A 21,125-nucleotide genomic window follows, 5' to 3' on the forward strand; every position below is an offset into this window, starting at 1 on the left:
TTCTATCTACTGACATCTGGTGTTTGTTACAAGAATTAAAACATTAACTAAAGGTTGACTGCTATATTCTTCTACACATCAACACATATTTACAGTGCACACATGAAAGCTTACTATCAGCTCCCTTTTGTAAATGTTCATTGCATAAATAATATGCTATTCTTCAACAGTTCCTCAAAGAGCCAGTTCATCCTTAAAATAACATAAATACATTAAACAGCATTGTGATATGAAGTATTGTACAGTGCAGACAAAAAATACTGACATGTATGTAACAGATACAGTCTGAAAGCTCAACTGTAATATCTTATCAGCTATGTTCATATGAAACTGACATTTACAGCCCACATAGCCTGTAACAGGAAAACTCTACAATAAATGACATTTAAAGTTCAAATGAAGTGAAAACTGCTTTTCAGTTTGCTTTGCTCTCACAAAACACATGCTTTGAAAATTAAAATAAAAAAAGACAGTTCAAAAATTAGGCTTTAACCCATCAACATTAACCAACAATATCTCAACACCCACTCATCCATCAAATCTTATCTTTCGGCAACACCAAGCTAAAATCCACTGGCTAGCTTTAAAGCCAGCTGATGACAACATGATGCGTCATTGTGTCACCTGCTTCCAAACATTTAAACTAAAACCTTCTAGCTTCTTGTTTGTTGTTGATGAGGCAAAGATGAGCCTCCAAACATTAGCATTATTGCAGAGAACTTTAACAGATGATCCACTTCGTGCTCAGAATGAGCATTAGACTCTGATGTCTCATGACACTTTTCAAAAATCAGGCTTTCATTTGTTCTCACCTTATTTCACTTCAGCCCGTTTTTTTACTCCACTGATGATAAACAGGTTGATCTTGTGTGATGGCCAGTAAAGGTTCACATGGTTATGATATAACGTGCAGATGGTCACTGTTTGAAGGAAACCAGCCCTCCATTGGTCTCTGCTGTATCAGCGCCTTCAGCTGTCCCGGCTACAAAGACATGACATAATGTGTCAATCTTTTATCAGATAGAAGATGTTTAAATTGAAAAGTGTGCTTGTCTTATAATTTAATTACCTTGGTCCTCCTGTGCGGTTATGGGTAATGGTTCTGTTTCACTGCAAATCATCCCATTCCCTTCTCCTTCTGTGGGTCAGACAAGTTACCGAAAAGAGGACAGAAATATTTGATAGCTTTCAACGCACTTGACTTTGAATCTTTATCTCTAATCTGAAAGGTTTTTACCTTTGGATGGAGAGTTCAGTGTAGAATCAGTGATGAACTCCACCAGGGGACAGGGCACGCCTGCAGGAAGCAGAGAGGAAACATAAGCACAACAAAAACTGTGTAAGGTAACTGACAGGCGCACAGTACGGGTGAGACTTAAACTGGGAAGTGTCAGGAAACCATTCTGACATACGGTAAATTCTGAAATAGCTCAGATGGTAATCACTGGTGGGGCTGTTTTTGCTGCATACACGGAAACTGCACCCAAAACCACAAGCCGTGCTAAGTAGTATCAACATACCAGCACCCTTCTGCTGAGCCATGGAGAGAAACAGGTCTGCCTCTTCTGGTCCTTCATCATCATCAGCTGTGTGACGCAAAAAGATTCAAGAACAATTAATCATCATCACAGATCATCTATTTGAAAAGAAAATCTGTGTGCGTCATAAATGACTCAAGCTGATGCTTTCTCCTTTTTAGGGAAACATTTGATCTTTTTTTGTCATTTCTGCTGAATGCTTCTTTATATGTAACTTGTCCCCACTACATCTCTCTGTCATTGGGTGGCATTTGTCAAGATCATAAAAGAAGATGAAACTCCTAAACTACTATTTGAATTGATCCTTTATAAATCTATTAAAAACAGTATTTTGATTTCCAAACTCAAAGAGTCTGTGCGATGAACAAGTTCATTAAAAGAAATAAAAACCTGGTTTGCGAAAGACTCTGCAAGCGATGCATCCAATGAGGACGGCGATAATCCCGAAGAAGATCAAGCCAGAAATGGAAAGCAGCAACCTCCTTTTCAAAACTTTAAATCAAAAAGAAAAACAGAGGATTGAAGTAAGGACATACATTTATAGGGGATAGTTTAAATTTGCAAGTTTTAGTTGTACTCACGCAGGTTCTTGGTGATGAATTGTTCACTTTTTCTCGAATAAAATGGCCTGACATTGCGGATGCCCTGACAGATGTAGTGACTCTGGTCAGGGTCGTTGTCTGGTGTGACTGAGTGTTGCTTGGATACTGAATTTTCAATTCGCTGGCCTTCTTTAAACCTGTACAGTTTGTATTTGGAGTTTTGAGACAAGGTTATGACAGTACACAATTTGACACACTTAAAGAAACAGTAGATGTCACACAGATGACTATTTGTTTTGTTATGTTTTACCATGTGTAGTTCCACTTCTCATTGTCTTCCTCCACAACACATTTGAGCTCCAGGCTTACAGCAGAGAAGACCTCTGACCAGCCAGTTAACAGAGTTATAGAAGCCAGAGGGCGCTCTGCAGAAACATCCAAGATTAACAACCAGGGCTTCAATACATTGAAAACATTAAACAGAGACAGCAAATGCTAAAAAAGACTGTTTCTTCAGTGCGCATTTCATTTGGTTTCTGTGTTGGGATGACTTCTATTCAATCTTAAGGGTGAAAAAAATGCAAAACAGCGGGAGATGCTGTCATTAACCCGAGCATTCAAACACAGGGGGCTTTGTTACAACTATATGACATTACCTGGTTGGAAAATGATTGGCTGATTTGGTTTATTTCAGAAAATGGATCATATTTTTTACTACCTTACACTTGCATGCAATTGTTAGCTAAGCTAAACACAAAGAGTCAAAGCCAAAGAAAATAACTATCCTGCAACATCAAAGCTGTTACACTGCAAAAAAATGAAATCTTACCAGGTGTTTTTGTCTTGTGTCAGTGAAAAATGTCTTTTTAGACTTAATGAGTGATATTCATTTGACCAGTCCAGAAAAGTGTCTTATTTCAAGTTATTTAAGGGCAAAAATGAGGTCTAAATTTCTTGAACCAAGTAAAACAAATCTGCCAGTGGGGTAAGAGAAAAGTGCTTGTCAAGACTAGAATAATGTCTTAATACAATTACATTTCTCTGCCCCCCCTTGGCAGTTTTTTTTACTTGTTTCAAGTAATTTAGAGCTCATATTTAAATAACTTGAAATAAGACATTATTTCGGGACTGGTCAAGAAAATGTCACTCAAATTAAGTCTAAAAAGACATTTTTCAACGAAATAAGACAAAAACACCTGGTAAGTTTTCAGTTTTTTGCAGTGTAGCAAGAAACAGTCACCTCTGTCTGCACTTTTTATGCTGACAGTCTCAATGCTGTTGTTTAAGTTAATAATTAACCAGCCTCATGATAAAGAACTATTTACTTCAAAGAAGCACAAAAGAACAAAAAAAAAATTAAAAATGATCAGAATATCAATAAAGCATCATCACATTTAGTACCTTGGATTTGAAGCTGTTTAACATTGCTTTGGTCAGTAGAGAAGACTTGCTCGGTGCCTCTCTGTGCTTTACATGAATATGATCCATTTTTTGTGGCATTAAAAAGGAACTTTTTAGATTTTGTAAGTTCTTTTCCATCTTTGTACAACAGGTACTTCCATCCAGAAGAGACATTAATGTGACAGCTGTAGGTGACTCTCTCCCCAGGGTACATCGTGTAGTCTGGCTCCTGGGTCAGTGTTATGCGGGGTTTCTCAGCTGAGGAAGGAAGATATTTCATAAGTTTTTGTGACAGTAATAAACATAAGCACAATGAGTTTTTGTAAACTGAAAAAAGTAAAAACTCACCATAAACTGTTAGTGAAAGTCCAGTATTATAGATGCTGCTGACAGACCTTTCCTTCAGTTCTCCTTTGCACTTATACAGTCCTTTGTGGGCATGTGTGGCAGACTTGATGGAAAGAGTAGACCCACTCTGGTCAAAGGACACAACACCACCAGGCCCAACCTTCTGTCCATCCCTGGTCCATGTATATGTCCAGCCAGAGCTGTTGTTCATCCCACAACTCAACTTCACACTCTCCTCAGGGAACACATCCAACCATGATGACACCTTCTCTAATGATGGAACGGGGATTTCTAAAGACAGAGAAGTCAGCCAACATCAGTACTCTGCCTTAATCAGAATTTTTTGTTCAACATTATTGCCCACTAACGTTTACAAAAGTGAAGTGTGACTTAATCTGCATGAATTACGATAAAAGACTGGTACAAAATGTGTTCTCAAACTTTTGATCAGTAGTGTACAATGTCCAAGTTAGTGCCTCCATTTGTGTTTTTAGACAAACAGCTTCTTATTGAGTCCATTATGAACCAAGCTTCAGAGGTTTAAGTGTTGCCACCATGTAGTGTTTGTTTATTGACGGTTCTAGATAAAAATGTTTAGAAATGTAACAGCTGTAACAGACTCTCTAATAAAAGCTGGTGAACACAGGGGGGAAAAAAGCTACCAGTATGTGGGTTTGTACACAAATGCTGTGAACATGTTACTATCATAAAGAAAATAGGAAGCAGTTGACCGATCAAAGGTTTGAAAAAAAATTTAACTAGGTCATCAAACTTTATGCTTTGTAAATTAGAGCATCTCTGACCGGGCGAAACAACAAAAACCTACTCTTAATCTATTTTTAACATGAAGTCTAGAAACAACAATGAAGCTCAAGTTTTTCTTCTGCACAGTGCAGCTTTTGGCACACAAACACCATTTTACATCACTTGAGTTGGCTCACCTGAAACCATTAATGTCCGTGTATCACTGTGCTCAGTGGGGTAATTTGTCTTGTCTCGTATGGCGCTGCACTTGTAAATGCCCTTGTTTGAAAAGCTGGCAGTAAAGGTCAGTGTGTCTCCGACTGTCGATAGCTGTGCTCCATCTTTGTACCAAAGGTACCTCCATCCTGTCGAGCCTTCAACTTTACATTTGAAGGACACTGACTCTCCAACGTACACATTGTTCACATTTGGCTGTTGAGTCATCAGCGGCTTGGGCCTGGTACCTGTAAGACAAAGAAGATGTGCCCATGTGAGGAGATGGTTTCAGTATTTTACTTTTTGTGCTTGTTTTACCCAACAGCAGAAAATCTAAACAGCCTTATGATTGAAAAATCAAACCCAGGCTTCACAGAAACACAAAGGAAATCCAAAAAATATTTCAGCATGATGAAAATAAGTATCACTAAGGCATCAACACATTTAGTACCTTGGATTTGAAGCTGTTTCACATTGCTTTGGTCAGTGAAGAAGACTTGGTGGGTGCCTCTCTTTGCTTTACATGAATATGATCCAGCGTTTGTTGTGCTGACAGAGGTGACTGAATACTCTTTATCAGATACAGAAAGGTCTTTTCCATCTTTGTACCACAGGTACTCCCATCCAGAAGAGACATTAATGTGACAGCTGTAGGTGACTGACTCCCCAGGGAACATCACCCTGTAGTCTGGCTCCTGGATCAGTGACACTCGGGGTTTCTCAGCTGAGGAAGAGATTGTTCATTAGTTCTAGTGAGTTTTGACCATAAGCACAACAAGAATTTGGGAAATGAAAAAAGTCAAGACTCACCATAAACTGTTAGAGTAAGTCCACTATTATAGATGCTGCTGACAGACCTGTCTTTCAGCTCTCCTTTGCACTTATACAGTCCTTTGTTTGCACTTGTGGCAGACTTGATGGAAAGAGTAGACCCACTCTGGTCAAAGGACACAACACCACCAGGTCCAACCTTCTGTCCATCTCTGGTCCACGTATATGTCCAGCCAGAGCCGCTGTCCATCCCACAACTCAACTGCACACTCTCCTCAGGGAACACATCCAACCATGATGGCTCTTTCTTTGAGGATGGAACGGGGATTTCTAAAGACAGAGAAATCAGCCAACATCAGTACTTGACCCTAGCAGCTATTTGATTTTAGTATTTGGTAGTAGTTATTTAATTATCATTATCATTATTATTTTTCTGTATTTATGCCAAACATTTTAAAGCATGTGACATGGTTAAGAATCTGTGTGTTCTTATAATCAAGTTTTAGGAAATCCTGTCTCAATCAGATTTGGTCTTTGCCTAAGAGCTCTGACAAAAGCAAAATGAATGACCTAATGTTTGAGGTGTTTTAGCAGACTGGCAGTTGCTATTTTGACTTGTTATACACTACTGGTCTAAATTTTAGAACCTTCAATTGAATCGTACTCTGAAACAAAAGCACAGATCATAGCACAAAATAATGGATCAATTTATCAACAAAAATGTATCTACATGTGATTCTTCAGTGCAGCCACCTCTGGCAGATACAACAGCTGAACACACTTGAGGCTTTCTTATACAACAGAAATCAAATATTCTTTGGAGAGTCCTTCCTAGCTCTGTTTGAGAAGTTTCATCAACACGTGGCACTTAGAGGTTGTTTTGATTTCGCTCTCCTGTACAGTTTATCCCAGACTAGCTCTAGAGTCTATAGGGTCGATCTCTGGAGACTTTGCCGGTCACTCCATGTTTTGAAGCTGACCAAGTCGTTCTTTTTCCCTAGGGTAGTTGTGGCTTTACTTGGACTTATGTTTTGGGTGATTATCTCGCTGTAGGTGCAACCTCTGGCCAACTAGGTGCACACAGAGGGTACTTCATGGTGCTGCAGAATACTGTGGTAGCCATTTTGGTTCAGGATGCCTCTCACTCTGTACGAGTCACAGACCCTGGACCAAGGAAAACAGCCCAAGACCATCACACTCCAACCACTTTGTTTGACAGTTGATATCAAACACTGAGGAACCCCCCTTAAGACTACTTGATGGTGTACAAAAACCCTGCGAGACGAACTGAAGATTTCAAACTCTGATTCATGGGTCAGTTACACCTTTTTTAGTCATCAATAATCCACTGGAGATGATTTATGGCCCAGACAGGTGTATTTCTTTAATCTGACATCTTATAGATGGCTTTCTCACTGCAATTTGACCTGTCAAACCTGCATCTCAAATTCTTCCTCTCACAGTTGGAACTCGGACTTCTTACCATGACCTCATTAAAGCTGTGATGGAAGCTGTTGTTCTGTGAGTGCCAATTACCCAAGCTGTTGACTCTCAGAAACTTATTTTCTGATTCTGTCACAGCTTTGGGTCTGCCTGACCTCCTCCTGTCAGAGTTTCCCACTGTTTCTGAACGCCTTTTGATGGTGAAGGAAACTGTACTCACTGACACCTTGACCTTTGCACTTTTTCTCTAGGAAAGACCTCCACCATCAACTATTGTGATGGTCTGAGTCTGTTCAATTGTTCATTTAACTTGTCGTTGTCATTTTTATAGCAACTATCTACTGTCTGCTGTACAATACTGTTCAAATGACGTATTGAACCACAGTGTGTCACAGCACTACATTTATACAGTCATGGTTGTAAGTGACCAGGAAAAAGTGGGACACACTCACACTCATTTGCAAAGCTTGACAAATCCTCATAGCTGCAGAACGGCTTCAAGTGTTGACCCATTTTTTGGTTCCTTAAAAGGAGCAATTTTCAATACTACTGAAATGAAAATTGTTATTTTAATTTTAATCACTTGATCATTTGTTTAGGCTTTGTTTTAACCCCTGGAAATTCACCACTTAGTTTTGTACCACTTCAAGTTACCTTTGGACTTAATCTGGATGAATTTCAATAGAAGACTGGAAAAAATCATGTTCTAAAATTATTGATCAGTAGTGTACAATGTCCAAGTTAGTGCCTTCATTTGTGTTTTTAGATAAACAGCTTCTTTCTAAGTCCATAATGAACCAAGCTTCAGAGGTTTAAGTGTTGCCACCATTAAGTGTTTCTTGTCTTAAGTCTGTCCTCTGCAATAAAAAATTGTCAACTTCTTACATCTGTCTGATGATTAAATGATAACTGGTGAAGACAGAAAGAATAAAATCTGTTAGTCTGTGGGTTTGCACACTCATGGCCCAGTCATCCTTATAGCAGAGACTGTGCCTCAGCTGTGCCACCCCGGTCGTAAAGAGTGGACACACGCCTGTCATAAAAGAGGTGGTAAGTGGTTTACCAATCAAAAGGCTTAAAAAAAAGAAAGTTAACTAGGTCATCACATTTTAAGCATTGAAGCATCTCTAACCAGCGCAAACAAAAAAAACCTACTCTTGATCTATTTTTAACATGAAGTCTAGAAACAACAAAAACCTACTCTTGACCTATTTTAATCACATAGTCTAGAAACAACAATGAAGCTCAGGGTTTTCTTCTGCACAGTGCAGCTTTTGGCACACAAACACCTTTTTACATCACTTGAGTTGGCTCACCTGAAACCATTAATGTCCGTGTATCACTGTGCTCAGTGGGGTAATTTGTCTTGTCTCGTATGGCGCTGCACTTGTAAGTGCCCTTGTTTAAAAAGCTGGTAGTAAAGGTCAGTGTGTCTCCGACTGTGGATAGCTGTGCTCCATCTTTGTACCAAAGATACCTCCATCCTGTCGAGCCTTCAACTTTACATTTGAAGGACACTGACTCTCCAACGTACACATTGTTCGCATTTGGCTGTTGAGTCATCAGGGGCTTAGGCCTGTTACCTGTAAGACAAAGATGTGCCCGTGTGAGAAGATTGTTTCAGTATTTTACTAGTTGTGCTTGTTTAACCCATTGGAAGAATATCTTACCAGCCTAAATATAAAAAAAAATCAAACACAGGCTTCAGGGAAACACAAAGGGAAATCACAAACAATATTAGCATTAAAATCCAAAGCATCACTAAGGCATCAACACATTTAGTACCTTGGATTTGAAGCTGTTTAACATTGCTTTGGTCAGTGAGGAAGACTTGGTGGGTGCCTCTCTTTGCTTTACATGAATATGATCCAGCGTTTGTTGTGCTGACAGAGGTGACTGAATACTTTTTATCAGATACAGAAAGTTCTTTTCCATCTTTGTACCACAGGTACTCCCATCCAGAAGAGACATTAAGGTGACAGCTGTAGGTGACTGACTCCCCAGGGAACATCACCCTATAGTCTGGCTCCTGGATCAGTGTTACACGGGGTTTCTCAGCTAAAGGAAGGACATTACTTCATGAGTTTTTGTGACAGTTATAAACATTAGCATAATAAATTTTTGTAAACATAAAAAAGTAAAAACTCACCATAAACTGTTAGTGAAAGTCCAGTATTATAGATGCTGCTGACAGACCTTTCTTTCAGCTCTCCTTTGCACTTATACAGTCCTTTGTTGGCACTTGTGGCAGACTTGATGGAAAGAGTAGACCCACTCTGGTCAAAGGACACAACACCACCAGGCCCAACCTTCTGTCCATCTCTGGTCCACGTATATGTCCAGCCAGAGCCGCTGTCCATCCCACAACTCAACTGCACACTCTCCTCAGGGAACACATCCAACCATGATGGCTCTTTCTTTAAGGATGGAACGGGAATTTCTAAAGACAGAGAAGTCAGCCAACATCAGTACTTGATCCTAGCAGCTTCTTGTTATTAGTATAAGGCAATATTAATTGATTTTTCTTCCTTTTGTATTCATCCAAAAAAGTTTAAAGCATTAAACAATGTCATGGCCAAATAAAACCCTCCTCTTCTGCTCTGAAACATCCTCTATCTAGCACATACCACCTCTACACCTACACGCACATGTGAGTTTCTTTCCCTGTCTCACCACAACATCCTGTTTCAACAGAAAATGCAAAAAAAATGCATCCAAAATGCTGTTTCACTGCGTACAAGAGCAGTCCATTTGGGTTAGGCCTCATTTTGTGACCAAACCATAGACTGCAGAAGTTTTCACACAGCTGGAGCAGTTAATGCATATCAAACAGATATTTATGTACCCTCTGAAGCAAATTGCTTAGGTGTTGCTTTACTTTCATACCCACCAAGCACATTCAGTTGCATTTCCTCACTGTCTTCAGTTGATGTGTCTTTGCCTCTGGTGGCTGAGCACATGTATTTCCCTTGATCAGAAAGCGCAAGCTGAAAACTGTGGATTTTGCCAGTGGCAGGCAGTATTTTCTCTCCTTTTTGAAACTCATACACCCAGCCAGAAGACACATCAACACTGCAGGTGAAGTTCACTGTTTCTCCAACGAACATGGGGTCAAAACCAGGAGCCCTGCGCAATGTTGGCTTTGGTATGTTATCTGAAACAAAAAGAGAGGTCACAAAATGTCACTGACACACAGCACAAAGAGCAAAACGACTGGGACAGTTTAAAATGATAGGTTTGTTTTTTCATCTGTAAAGTTGTATGAAATGTCAAAAAGATATTCCAGGTGAGCCACCATCACCTGATATTTGGTTACCTTTCCCTGACATTACACTCTTCCTTAACAATTTTGTGTTTGTTTGTACAGCGACTTCAACGACCAACGCAGGGTAAAATATTTACCAGCAACTGGAGATGAAAATAGGTAGTTTTACATTGTTTATGGCCAGAGCTAGACTAAAAGTGGCCACTAAACGTGACTGTGGAGGCTTCATACTAAATGCAAAATGATCCATTACATCCCATTACACTCATGTAAAAGAGCAAATCAGCTGTTCATCAAACTTTTTGATAAAATACTTAATTAGTGCTTGCAAGGAGCTTTTTAGTTTGTGTTGATTTTGGTGCCCCCTGTGGACAATATGGTGCTTCTAATCTCTCTGATGATCATACATAAACATATGTATTAGAGAGTGACATGGGAGTGGATTTTCACTCCCGTCCCATACCACTCCAGAGCCAGAGTAAATAGAATAAAATCCTGTACCGTCCCACTCCTGGTAAAATGCTTTCCACTCTCATCTCCCTCCCATTTTTCCCCCTCCTTTTAATTTTTAGGCAATATATTGAATTTGATTTGATTTTCTCCCTTTTTCTTCTTTTTTAGATTACTGATGGCTTCTGGGAAGTGTAGTTCTTTTCACTTGAATTAGAAAATCAGGATCAGAATTGCTTTTATTCACCAAGTATCTCAAGAATACAAGAAATTTAACTCCGGTAAACCAAACTCTCTGTACAAATTGTACAAAAAGTTATAATAATTGTACAGTACAATTATTATAAACACACACTTAATATTACAAAAAAAGAAAGAAATAGGGCTTAGGTAATAAAAAAATAAAAAATAAAAAAATAAAATAATTAAAATAATAATAATCATGAAGCGCTATGTACAGAGAAAAATAAAAAAGTATATACACATAAATTAAAATAAAATTAAAAACTAAAATATTTAAGTGGTGCACCAAAAATGCTGTTGTGTAGAGTTATAGGAAATAAACTACAAAATGGCGGTGCATGTCACATATTATATTCTATCTTCCTGATAGTTCCCGCTCCTGTCTGCTTCCGTTAACTTTTTATCTTGTACCATCCCAATCCCGCGATTGATAATAAAGTTGACTCCCACCGTGGGAATCCCACGGGTATCCTGTGTCCTGCAAGATTCACAAAAAATGCCAGCCTCTAATATGTACCTCCTGCAGCTTCTGTTTCATAACAATCTCATGTATTTCTTTGTGTTAATCTTTGGTGTGAAATGTTAAAGAAGGCTGTTTCTGCAGCAAGCAGTAGTTCACTTATTCAACACCTTCCTAGCAACAGCGGTTACAAGCTCTGAAAATGACTATACAGAAATAATCAGAGCTGTTACCGGTGACCTGGTTTGCTTTAGTAGCACAGAGGCATATTCACTTCACTGTGTTTCATAACGCGATAAAACTTGTCAAATGAACTTTCGGGTGTGAAACCTTACCGTATATGGTGACTGTAGCTGTGTTACTGAACCCAGAGCTCACAGATCTTGAGTCTAGCTGAGCCTTGCAGGCATATTCTCCTTCATGGGCTTTAGAGGCTGAAGTGATGTTGAGCAGCGTTCCCTCTTCATCCAGACTTATGAAGGGGTCTACCTTGAGCTCCTTTTGGTTCTTGTACCAGGTGAGTGTCCAGTCAGGGTTGCCAAACTCGCAGCCAAATGCCACTATCTCATCCTCGAACACATCAAGCCACTGAGTCAGGCGCTTCAGAGTGGGGTTTGGTGGTGGTTCTGAAAGTAGAATAATAGAGAAACTGAAGACAAAACCCAGTGAAAAATATCTTAGCATAGAGCTCAGTGGTGGAAATAGCTCCCACTACTTTCATAGCCTTTTGGATTTATGGTGAAAAAATAACATGTTTGAATTTGGCTGCTATTGTGATAATCCAGAATAAGACTCAATCTCAGTTATGTGTTTAGATATGCAGCTAGAAAACAGATGGAAAGAAATGGTAATACTCACGAGAAACTGAAAGCTGGCGTGGGTCACTTTCCACGGTAGTCGTGCCTTTTGTTTTGTGTTTACCTTTACAGGTATAACTTCCAGATTGTGCCAAATTTGTTGCAGTGATCGTAAGAACTGAGCCGTCTGCTGACAAGGAAACGTTTGGGTCTGAATCTGGGATTTGCCTTTTGTCTCTCAGCCAGATGAAGTTCCACTCTGAGGGGTTGTTGATTTCACACCTGAACGTCGCTTTCTCAGAGGGATACACCTCCAACCAACTGGACTGTAGCTGCAGAGACGGCACTGGAGGCACTAAAAATGTATTTGACACAATAATTACTCAGTTAATGGCACAAAAACACATGTACATCCAGGTCAATGGACATCTTTTCATTTGTCACATTCCACCCACCAGAAAACAGATTACAAAATGTATAAATATGTATTTTTGGTGTGTTTGTCACTTTAAGAGCTGTTCCTCTTCTCTTTTTCTTGGAAATTTTACGAACTTTCTAATGAATGCTGTAACAATACCATCTCTGCAAAAAAAGTGCAGACAGCGAAAAAGGAAATAACCATGAGAACTTTTTGACAACGCCTAGTCTGATTTCACAGTAGTCCTTTACAGGCTCACAGCTTAATGAACTTCTGTGAAATGTATTTTTATCTCTTCACCCTCACAAATAAGGTTTTGTTCAAAATAATGACTTTGTCATGAGGAAAGTTTTGTCTTTGCAAGTTGAAACAGCAACACATTATGTTAGGATCTTTAAACCTGAGATGAAGTTGTGATATTATATTTTTCCTTTAACATTCATCTTTTAGCACCAAAGGTAGAAGTTTCTAAATCTTCAGATGTAACATCAGCTCCAGTTACATTAAAACAATAGTTTGACATAACTTAAAATTGGCTTCAGATATTTTTCAATCAAGTTCACTTGTTTTGGTTCATGAAATGTCAAAATGTATTAACTGTTTGTAGTTGATAACTGCAAGTTGAATATTATAGGTTGGACAAAGAGAAGCAATTTGGGCACATCCATTCAAGTGTTTCTGATAACAATGATAGAGTTCTCCATTATTTTAGGACCTTTATAGACAAAGAAAAAATTTTGGAAACACAAAGATGGAAAGCCAAAATAAAATCAGCTCCTACACCAGTAAGTTTAACATTATACTGCATCAAATAAGTAAGAAGACAGCAATATATGGTGGTAAAAAGACCTCAGTACTGCCCAAGTGTTAGTTGAGGGTTTGATGACAAAGCATCTGACAGTGAACTTGTATACATCACAAACAATGTTCTCAGACATTTATTAGCCTTAAAGACTGTGTGGAACAAAAAGGAATTCTAAATTTAAGAAGTACACAAACTTTTGGACTATTTTAAGTATTATTATGTTGATTTTTTTAGATGTGACCCTGTCACTAACTAACCCACAGCCCTAACAAATGGATGACGCATGATGATGAGCATTATCAGGAAGCTTTGGTTGAGAAAACTCAGCCATAAAAACAAAAATTTGGAGCCAAAGAAATGTAAAGTACCAACGTGTGCCAGCAGCTGATCAGTTTTAGGAACTGTCTGATTCATCACAACAACAGCACTTTGTGTTCCTCACGCTGATCTGGTCACATTCTACTTCCTACATGTTACTCCTGTTCCGTTTTAAGTAATAATTCATGACATATATGTGATTTAGAAAACTATTTTTTTTAATGTATAAGCTTGTTACTTTTAGTCTGGATATTTAATGAATAACTGTACATTGGCTGTTTATTTTTGTTCAAAACCAAAGGTCTTTTTTTAGTTGTTCTTGTGCAAAAACACAAGAATTAAATTTAAAATGCATTTTTTAAATGGGTATTCTTAGATTTAAAATGCTTAAAGGTGAATTTTAAGGCAATGAAAATTTGTAAACAATTAAAACCATGTAATAAGTGTGTTTCTTACCATCTTCAGTAATCTGAGCAGCACAAACAGCAGAGAAATCTGTCAAATTACATTAAAATAAATAATTAGTCTCTCTTAAAGTATATGCAAACTTCCTTTGTATTTAAAAAAACTACAAAATGGATTTCCTTTAACTTACATATAACTCCAAAGACCCTGATAAGCCTCATTTTCCATTGAGCTGCCCATGCAGATGTGGTGCTGCTGGTGTCAAACATGTATCTGCTGCACGTTCAAGTTCAGAAAAGGAAATAAGCCTCAGCCCTGATGGGCGTGAGTGACAGGCTCTTACTGCGCTTACCTCTCTGATTCTCTGACATCTGCTTTTTTTCTCAGTTTTTTGTTGAAGCAACAGGAAACATGTTGGTCAACCACGCGCCAATGCATGTTCTCAGCACGAACTGGGGCCGCTGATTTGAGCTGAACAGTGTCTGAGAGTTTAGGGAAGTGGTGCAAAGTGCAGTAATGTTCATTTGACACCGGTTGTGTTATTTTGCTTACAGTTATGTGTAGAGTATGAGGAGAGTTAAGTTTATCTTCAACTTCATCTTTTTTTTGTTTACAGCAGCAGAACTAAAACCAGTGGTGTGATAGAAGCTCCGGGTTATTAGCCTGTCAGACTGAAAGTCAGAGTTTAAATGTTTTTTCACAACATTTTCCATTCACCTGTGGGTGTGATGTGACTCAAAGGAACCATTTTTTTTGTTTCTTTTTCATTCTGTGCAGTGACTCTATAAACCACAACCATCACACCTTCCAGCCTTCTGCTCGGAGCAATTCTTGAAATATGCAACCTTAAGCCAAAAATACAAACACAACTAGATGCATGCATTTATAGCACCACTTGAAAACACTGCTTGAGATGTTTGCTTTTTTTTTGTCTCAGAGTGATATCTAAAGAGAAGCTTTGATGTTTGACCTGAATCAAGTTTGACTCCCCGCATGTCTGAGGTATTTGCGTGTCAGGATGTGACCTTGTTTCTGTGGTTGTTTTTCACTCACAGTAGCTGCCATGGGATGTCACTGTAACACAGGAAATCACATTAACACCCATCACCCCTCTGATCCCAGTTTAAACCATGACTCTGACAAAACACATTTATCATTTGCTGTTTTATAAAAAAAACGTTTCCCTTTTTGCTAACTCACAACTTCACTAAAACCCTTTTATACATGTAACAATGATCTCAGTCAACACAGCTGGTTGATTTGTAACAAGGGTTTACGTTCATTTTTGTGGGAATATGATGAATATATCTTACTATTAAGAAACTGCTCATGTAAATCTTAGGTCAACCATGTCCTAACATCACAGGTCAGTACTTTTGAGATGCCCTGAACATGAAGGCTTTGATCTGAAAGACCTGGAGTTAAGTTTATTGAGTTTAAGTTTTTTTTATTCATCCTCTTTAGCAGTTACTGTAAGATTAGCAGCTTCAATCTCACGCAAACAATTATCATTGTTTTTACAGTAGTTCCATAACATTAGCCACATGGACCCAAATATTCCACTTGCATTCGGTTTATTTTGCTCAATCTGAAAGAATTCAACCTTTGTATACACCTGAATGACAAAAGACGAAAAACTCCTCATGTAACCATGGCTAGTGACTCTATGAGGGCTCCATCCTATTAGATTAGACTAACTCCTCTTATCACAGTCACTATCAACCCATACAGAGAGTTTCAGTTCACATACTGAGGCTGAGAGATAATAAAATCAGGAGCTATTTCTATAACTTCTATTTTTTTTTAATTTCACAGGTACAGTAATAGTACTTGAGTCTGTGAAATAACTGTAACAGAGATTCACAAACTCACCATCTGTATCCTCTCATTGTGTGACGTAGCAAGGCCAGACAGATGGCGAACAAAAACGCCAATAAATCCGAGGCTTTACTGGTGGCTGTCTCTGTAAAACTGAAAAATACATGACAAAGCTTGTATCAATAAATTGAACAAAAGCATAAATTTAGCTTAAAATTACTCTGAACAAGCAAAGCACAACTGTTAAACAACTCAAGCTTCAACAAAATTAAACTCTTTAAATTTCTTGTCTTTTCTTTACGTGAGGACCTATAATGAAAAAAACATACAACGCGTTTAGCAAACACATATCCAACTTAGTGTTAGCTGACAAATTGTAAACTCTCGGTTTTCAACAGGCCATGATACAACTAACTTTTAGCTAGTTAGCTCAGCAAACAAGTGTCTCGTGAGTTTGTTTAATATTTTTCACCCAACCAAACAACTTTTCTCTGAACACAATCAAATTGTCCATGACATTTATCTCTGTAAGTTGAGCTTTTAGCAGAATTTCAGCAGCACTTTACACCCTCATTTAGCGGTTTTCTGTCACACAGTGCAGTACTGCGCTATCTGTGTTTTCTGGAGGCATCAACAGAGCTGTCAATCAAAACGTTATATCCAGTCTTTTTAAGATTAAATCAAGTAAAGCCAGACTTCTTCAGAAAAGCAACCATTACCCTTTCTCCATTCAGCACCACAGAGTGAACTCTGTTTGAGGTCACACACACACACATTGCTTCATCAAGTTTGAGGGATTAGATCCAGACCGCCCTCACTCCTGTGGAAGTAGGAACTTGATACAGGTCACACTCATGAGAGCAGTTTACATAAATAACCATTTAACAAACTCACTCTTCCCAATTTGTTATTCTTATCAGTGTGTTTGTAATCTGCTTATCTATTGTAACCAGCCTAAATGTAATTATGGGATGCTTCATAATCAAAAAAAAAAAAACAATGACATTTTTAAGACTGCACGTGATTTAATCGTGAATATTTATTTTAACTATTGCATTTTACACCTGTGTGATTGCACGATTGTTATCTTGACAAAACAGTTTAAATCTAAGTTTTTTACATCAACAAACTAGTTTATCAAGTATCTCTCACGTCCAACAATAAACAGCATTACATCTGGTCAGTAAACTGGAATCAATCCCACTGTTGGAGCGTCTAATGATCCACTCTCACTCTACACATTTTAGGGGTTTTTGATGATGAAGAGGGAGAGAAACTTGTCAGCATGATAAAATCTTCCTTTTCTGCAGCTGCATGCTGCTTGTTTAGATAGTTTCTGTTCAGACTGCACTTTAAAAAAAAAAAAAAAAAATTGTCCTTAAAGATGTAGTCAGCGATCGTCTAATCTGCACTATTTGTCAAAATCGCTGTATTTCTCCTGTCAATACACAAGATATCATCACTGACAACATGTTGAAAAAAAGATCCGGTTTCAATACACAGCCTTGGCTCTGAATTCCAGCAGGTAAGTACTGTGGCTTGAACCAAGCCACCAAAACAGGGTATGCTCATGCACAGATCAGACAGAGGGGGGAGGGGGATTAGTCTGTTGCACAGCGTGCACAGTTAAGGTGCCTTCCAGGCAACCCGTAACTCGTATGTTTCCCAGTTGAAATCTCCGAGTTGCGACCTGAAAGCGTTCCAGGCAATTCACAACTTTGGTTTGAATTCTGGGATGTAAACAAACCAGCATGGCAAAAATTCTAAGATTTATGCTGGGTCATTTCAATTACCAAAGGAGCCTGCAAGTTCTTTATTAAGTGAAACGGAGGAGGGGAAACGGCGCATGAGGTATTTATATTATATTTCACGGTATGTCGTTACTTTAAAGTGTATTTTTTGTTGATTAATGCACTGAACGCCAGAGTTACTGCCAATGTGCAATGTGTGAACATCAGACTAGAAGTTTACACTTGTAGCTCAGTGATGATAGCTCCCCCCACCCTCTATTAGCTATTTCGTGTTAGCAACACATTCGTCCACCATCTCGGACACATAACAGACTACAGAACATAAACGTGTGTAAATTGTGATTGCAATGTTTGGATTTACTTTACATTGTTGTAAAGTCTATTTCTCACCGTGTGTCACGTGCAGCACCACCGCATCCATAGAGGCTGTTATATTGTTTTGGCACAGATTTGACGTCACAAGTCGTAACTCGGAGAACATCGATCTGGTACGTGTTCACGGGTCGTAAGTTACGAGTACGACTACCGTTCCAGGGCATTTTCACGAGTTATAGGTGGGAAATATACGAGTTACGGGTTGCCTCGAACGCACCATTAGCGAGAAAGCAGTGCGATACCAACAGTAGCAATGGCCGAAAATAGCCCGAAAGTAAAAAGGATTGAAGAGCATAAAAAGAAACAGAGGGTCTATGACAACAGAGGGAAGACCCTGGTCAACATTGGTGTTGCTTTCTTACGGTGGAGGGAGCTCCGCGATTTAACAGAGCTGAAAACGGACGCAGATGTCGCCGTCCTTCTGCTGGAGGGTTAAGCAAGATTAGCTTTGTGGTGCTTCAGGTAACAGTAACAGCCGTCGTCCATTCATCTTATTGTCTAATCTGCCAAAATGTACTGTTGTTGTGATGTTATCAATTACGGCAGTCGAGTTGTGGCTACTGTTGTCTGGCGAGTCAGGGTTATAAAAGAACCACGAAACCCAATCAATAGGAGCGAGCTAAAGATAGAAATACCTTTAAAATAGCTGGAGCCGGGGAGTGTTGCAGCTAAATCTCTGAGGACAGCGTCCTCCCACTCCGTCGTACATCTGCAGGTCAAGTCTCTTTCAAAGGCAAGCTCAACAACCTGGGCCTTTCGATTGTGGAGCATCACACGTCTTTGATTGGAAAATATTTATATATCTAAACATTATAACATTTTTTGCTACAATACTACTAAAAGTCGTCATACTACTGCTACTTTTTAAGCAATACATATGGCTTCACGTTTTATAGCGAACTGACCCTCGAGCGTTCGCTGGTCCGGCCTCCGCCATGTTGGTCAGCTACGCAGTTTGTTCTATCGTCGTTTCCATGACGATGCACGTCTATCATCTTTCGCGCGTGGAGCTAGGGGTGGGGTATGAAGGGAGAGGCGGGTCAAAAATCGTTCATCAACAACCTCTCCACTCTCGTTTTCTCTCAGACCGATGACCACACCTTTAATCTGTTTAAGGCAATATCAAAAGTAAAATTCAAAATGCATTTTGAAAATTTCTTAACATTTGTGCCATGCGTTGTCAGACTTTAACACTAGTTTTAACAAAACGCCAGGTGAAGGCATGATTTGAATATTTAATTGATAGACGACTGACTCAAAAATCCTTGCAAAAGAATAATCAAACATTTTTCAGTTTTATCTCTTTAACCACCTCTTGTTGTCCAGCCAATGTCTTGTTTGTTGAATTGTTAAACTACAAAGTGATGGGAGAGAAAATATTTCCTTGCATTACATTTATCTTTTGCGCAATATAACAGCTGTGAGCTTGTTCAACTCAAGTTCAGGCTGCACCATTCACTCACTCATCATGGTTTATATCGTCTCCATCACCTGAAAAATCACATCATCCCAGTTTGGACGGTTTATGCTACATAACTTTTCCATCTCTTGTTCTCATCTCATCTCAGCGTCACCCTTCAGGCTCAAGACTTAGGGTTTCATCAGACACGTGATCACTCCTCAAATGTCTGCATGCAAACATAATTGTAAGGCGTGAATAGTCCAGTCATCAAATTGTCAAATGTTATCTGACTGAATATAAATACAGTTACTGAATGTAAATACAACTAACCTCGTAAAGCCCGACCAATCAAAACACAGCCAGAAAATTCAATTTATTTTGGAACTGAGGTGTAGACTACACTTAAAAAAAAATCAACAGGATTTTAAGGAAACAATTTTACCATATTGATGAGACAGAGGTCTTTGTAACTCATGTATCAACTATGATACATTCAGCAATATAGGGTTAAGTATGTTGGATTTTGCATAGAAACCCACATAGGCTTTGGTTAAATGTAATTTTTTATCACACATCCATAGAGTCATTGAGACAGCACGTAAAGGGTTCACTGTTTTATTAGGTTGTATAAACATATACTCTAACAAACAGCACATGGACAAAGGCAGAATAAAAGCATGGTAAATATAGACTTTCACACATGACACCATCTGAAATAACATACAACATTTGGCAAACAGGGATGGGCTGGGTGAGCACGCCTCTCATTCTGAGAGGAGCGGGGGAGTCAGGGATGGGTGGATGGGGGAGTCAGGGTTGTTGGTATGTTGATCTGTCTCTGTCTTCATTATGTACACGACTTTCTCACACCTCTGCAAACATTCTGGATAAGATAAGAGAGACAGAAAGAGGGTTGAAGGGTTTTATCAAAAGTGAGACTTGCGCAGACACACACACAGGCACAGACTCACCTTTAAAGCATAAGACCTGAATTTCTGCTGCTCTTCAAAAGGCACTGTTGGAAAGCATATTAGAGCAAGAAAAGGGTTAAACAGGGTCATAAGCTGTAAATTTTTCAAGATGCAGTGTCCGTGTGCATGAGTGTGTTTGAGTGTATGTTTGTGTATTTTCCGTCGTGGATTATCTGTCTTGCTTTCAGCCCTCTTGGCCTATTCTCCCCTCTTCCTTCTGCCTGTTGACTCAGGGTAATGTGAAGAGTTTGGCTATGTGTCAGCTCATCTGGAGTCATTTTTAGAAGCTGCGGAGTGCTGCGCTGACATCACCTCCAACCCCCCTCCACCACCACCACCCAAAGGGGCTCCCTGCGTAATCCCTCGTTCTCCCCACAGAGGCCCTCCCTTGTTTGGCTGTGCTTTACATGACTGCATCTCCATCCCCCAGACAGACTCAAAAATGTGACCGTGTCATCTTTGGAGAGACAGTTGCGACTGGGAATGAGAACTGGCCTTTAGCTATCTGATCTGGAGTGGGTAGCTGTAAATGCAGGCGCATGTGCATCCAAGCACACGCAGGATGCATTAAGATGTGATCACTGGAGAGACATAAAGAGGGGTGGTCAGGCTGGCATGTGGCCTCGTTCACAGTATGGTGTGAA

At 39.2% G+C, this 21,125-nt stretch overlaps 1 protein-coding gene and 1 long non-coding RNA gene across 4 annotated transcripts; both read right to left on the bottom strand.

The window, feature by feature from the left end:
- Positions 1-653: 653 nt before the first annotated feature.
- On the bottom strand, positions 654-14,503 carry LOC141799868 (obscurin). Of its 2 annotated transcripts, XM_074682261.1 has the most exons (20): positions 14,355-14,503; positions 14,216-14,254; positions 12,280-12,573; positions 11,757-12,047; positions 9,894-10,157; positions 9,153-9,443; positions 8,789-9,061; positions 8,320-8,586; positions 5,600-5,890; positions 5,241-5,513; positions 4,771-5,037; positions 3,830-4,120; positions 3,482-3,739; positions 2,391-2,505; positions 2,120-2,277; positions 1,929-2,030; positions 1,521-1,586; positions 1,238-1,297; positions 1,070-1,138; positions 654-982 (listed from the first exon to the last, which is right to left on the bottom strand). In XM_074682261.1, the coding sequence occupies exons 1-20, from the start codon at positions 14,431-14,433 to the stop codon at positions 918-920; spliced, it is 3,813 nt and encodes a 1,270-aa protein (XP_074538362.1). In that variant the 5' UTR covers positions 14,434-14,503; the 3' UTR covers positions 654-917. The 2 variants fall into 2 exon arrangements, with proteins under 2 accessions (XP_074538362.1, XP_074538363.1); XM_074682262.1 differs by lacking the exons at positions 3,830-4,120; positions 4,771-5,037; positions 5,241-5,513.
- A 655-nt stretch (positions 14,504-15,158) lies between these two features.
- LOC141798844 (uncharacterized) lies at positions 15,159-19,095 on the bottom strand. Of its 2 annotated transcripts, none has more exons than XR_012599196.1 (3): positions 19,014-19,095; positions 16,037-16,135; positions 15,159-15,238 (listed from the first exon to the last, which is right to left on the bottom strand). It is a non-coding gene; the product is annotated as an uncharacterized LOC141798844 (long non-coding RNA). The 2 variants fall into 2 exon arrangements; XR_012599197.1 differs by lacking the exon at positions 19,014-19,095 and adding an exon at positions 18,744-18,982.
- Between the last annotated feature and the right edge of the window lie 2,030 nt (positions 19,096-21,125).

This window comes from Halichoeres trimaculatus, unplaced genomic scaffold (assembly GCF_033239565.1).
Source record: "Halichoeres trimaculatus isolate MK-OKI-2021-1 unplaced genomic scaffold, fHalTri1.1 fHalTri1_scaffold_11, whole genome shotgun sequence".
In the NCBI taxonomy this organism is placed as follows: domain Eukaryota; kingdom Metazoa; phylum Chordata; class Actinopteri; order Labriformes; family Labridae; genus Halichoeres; species Halichoeres trimaculatus.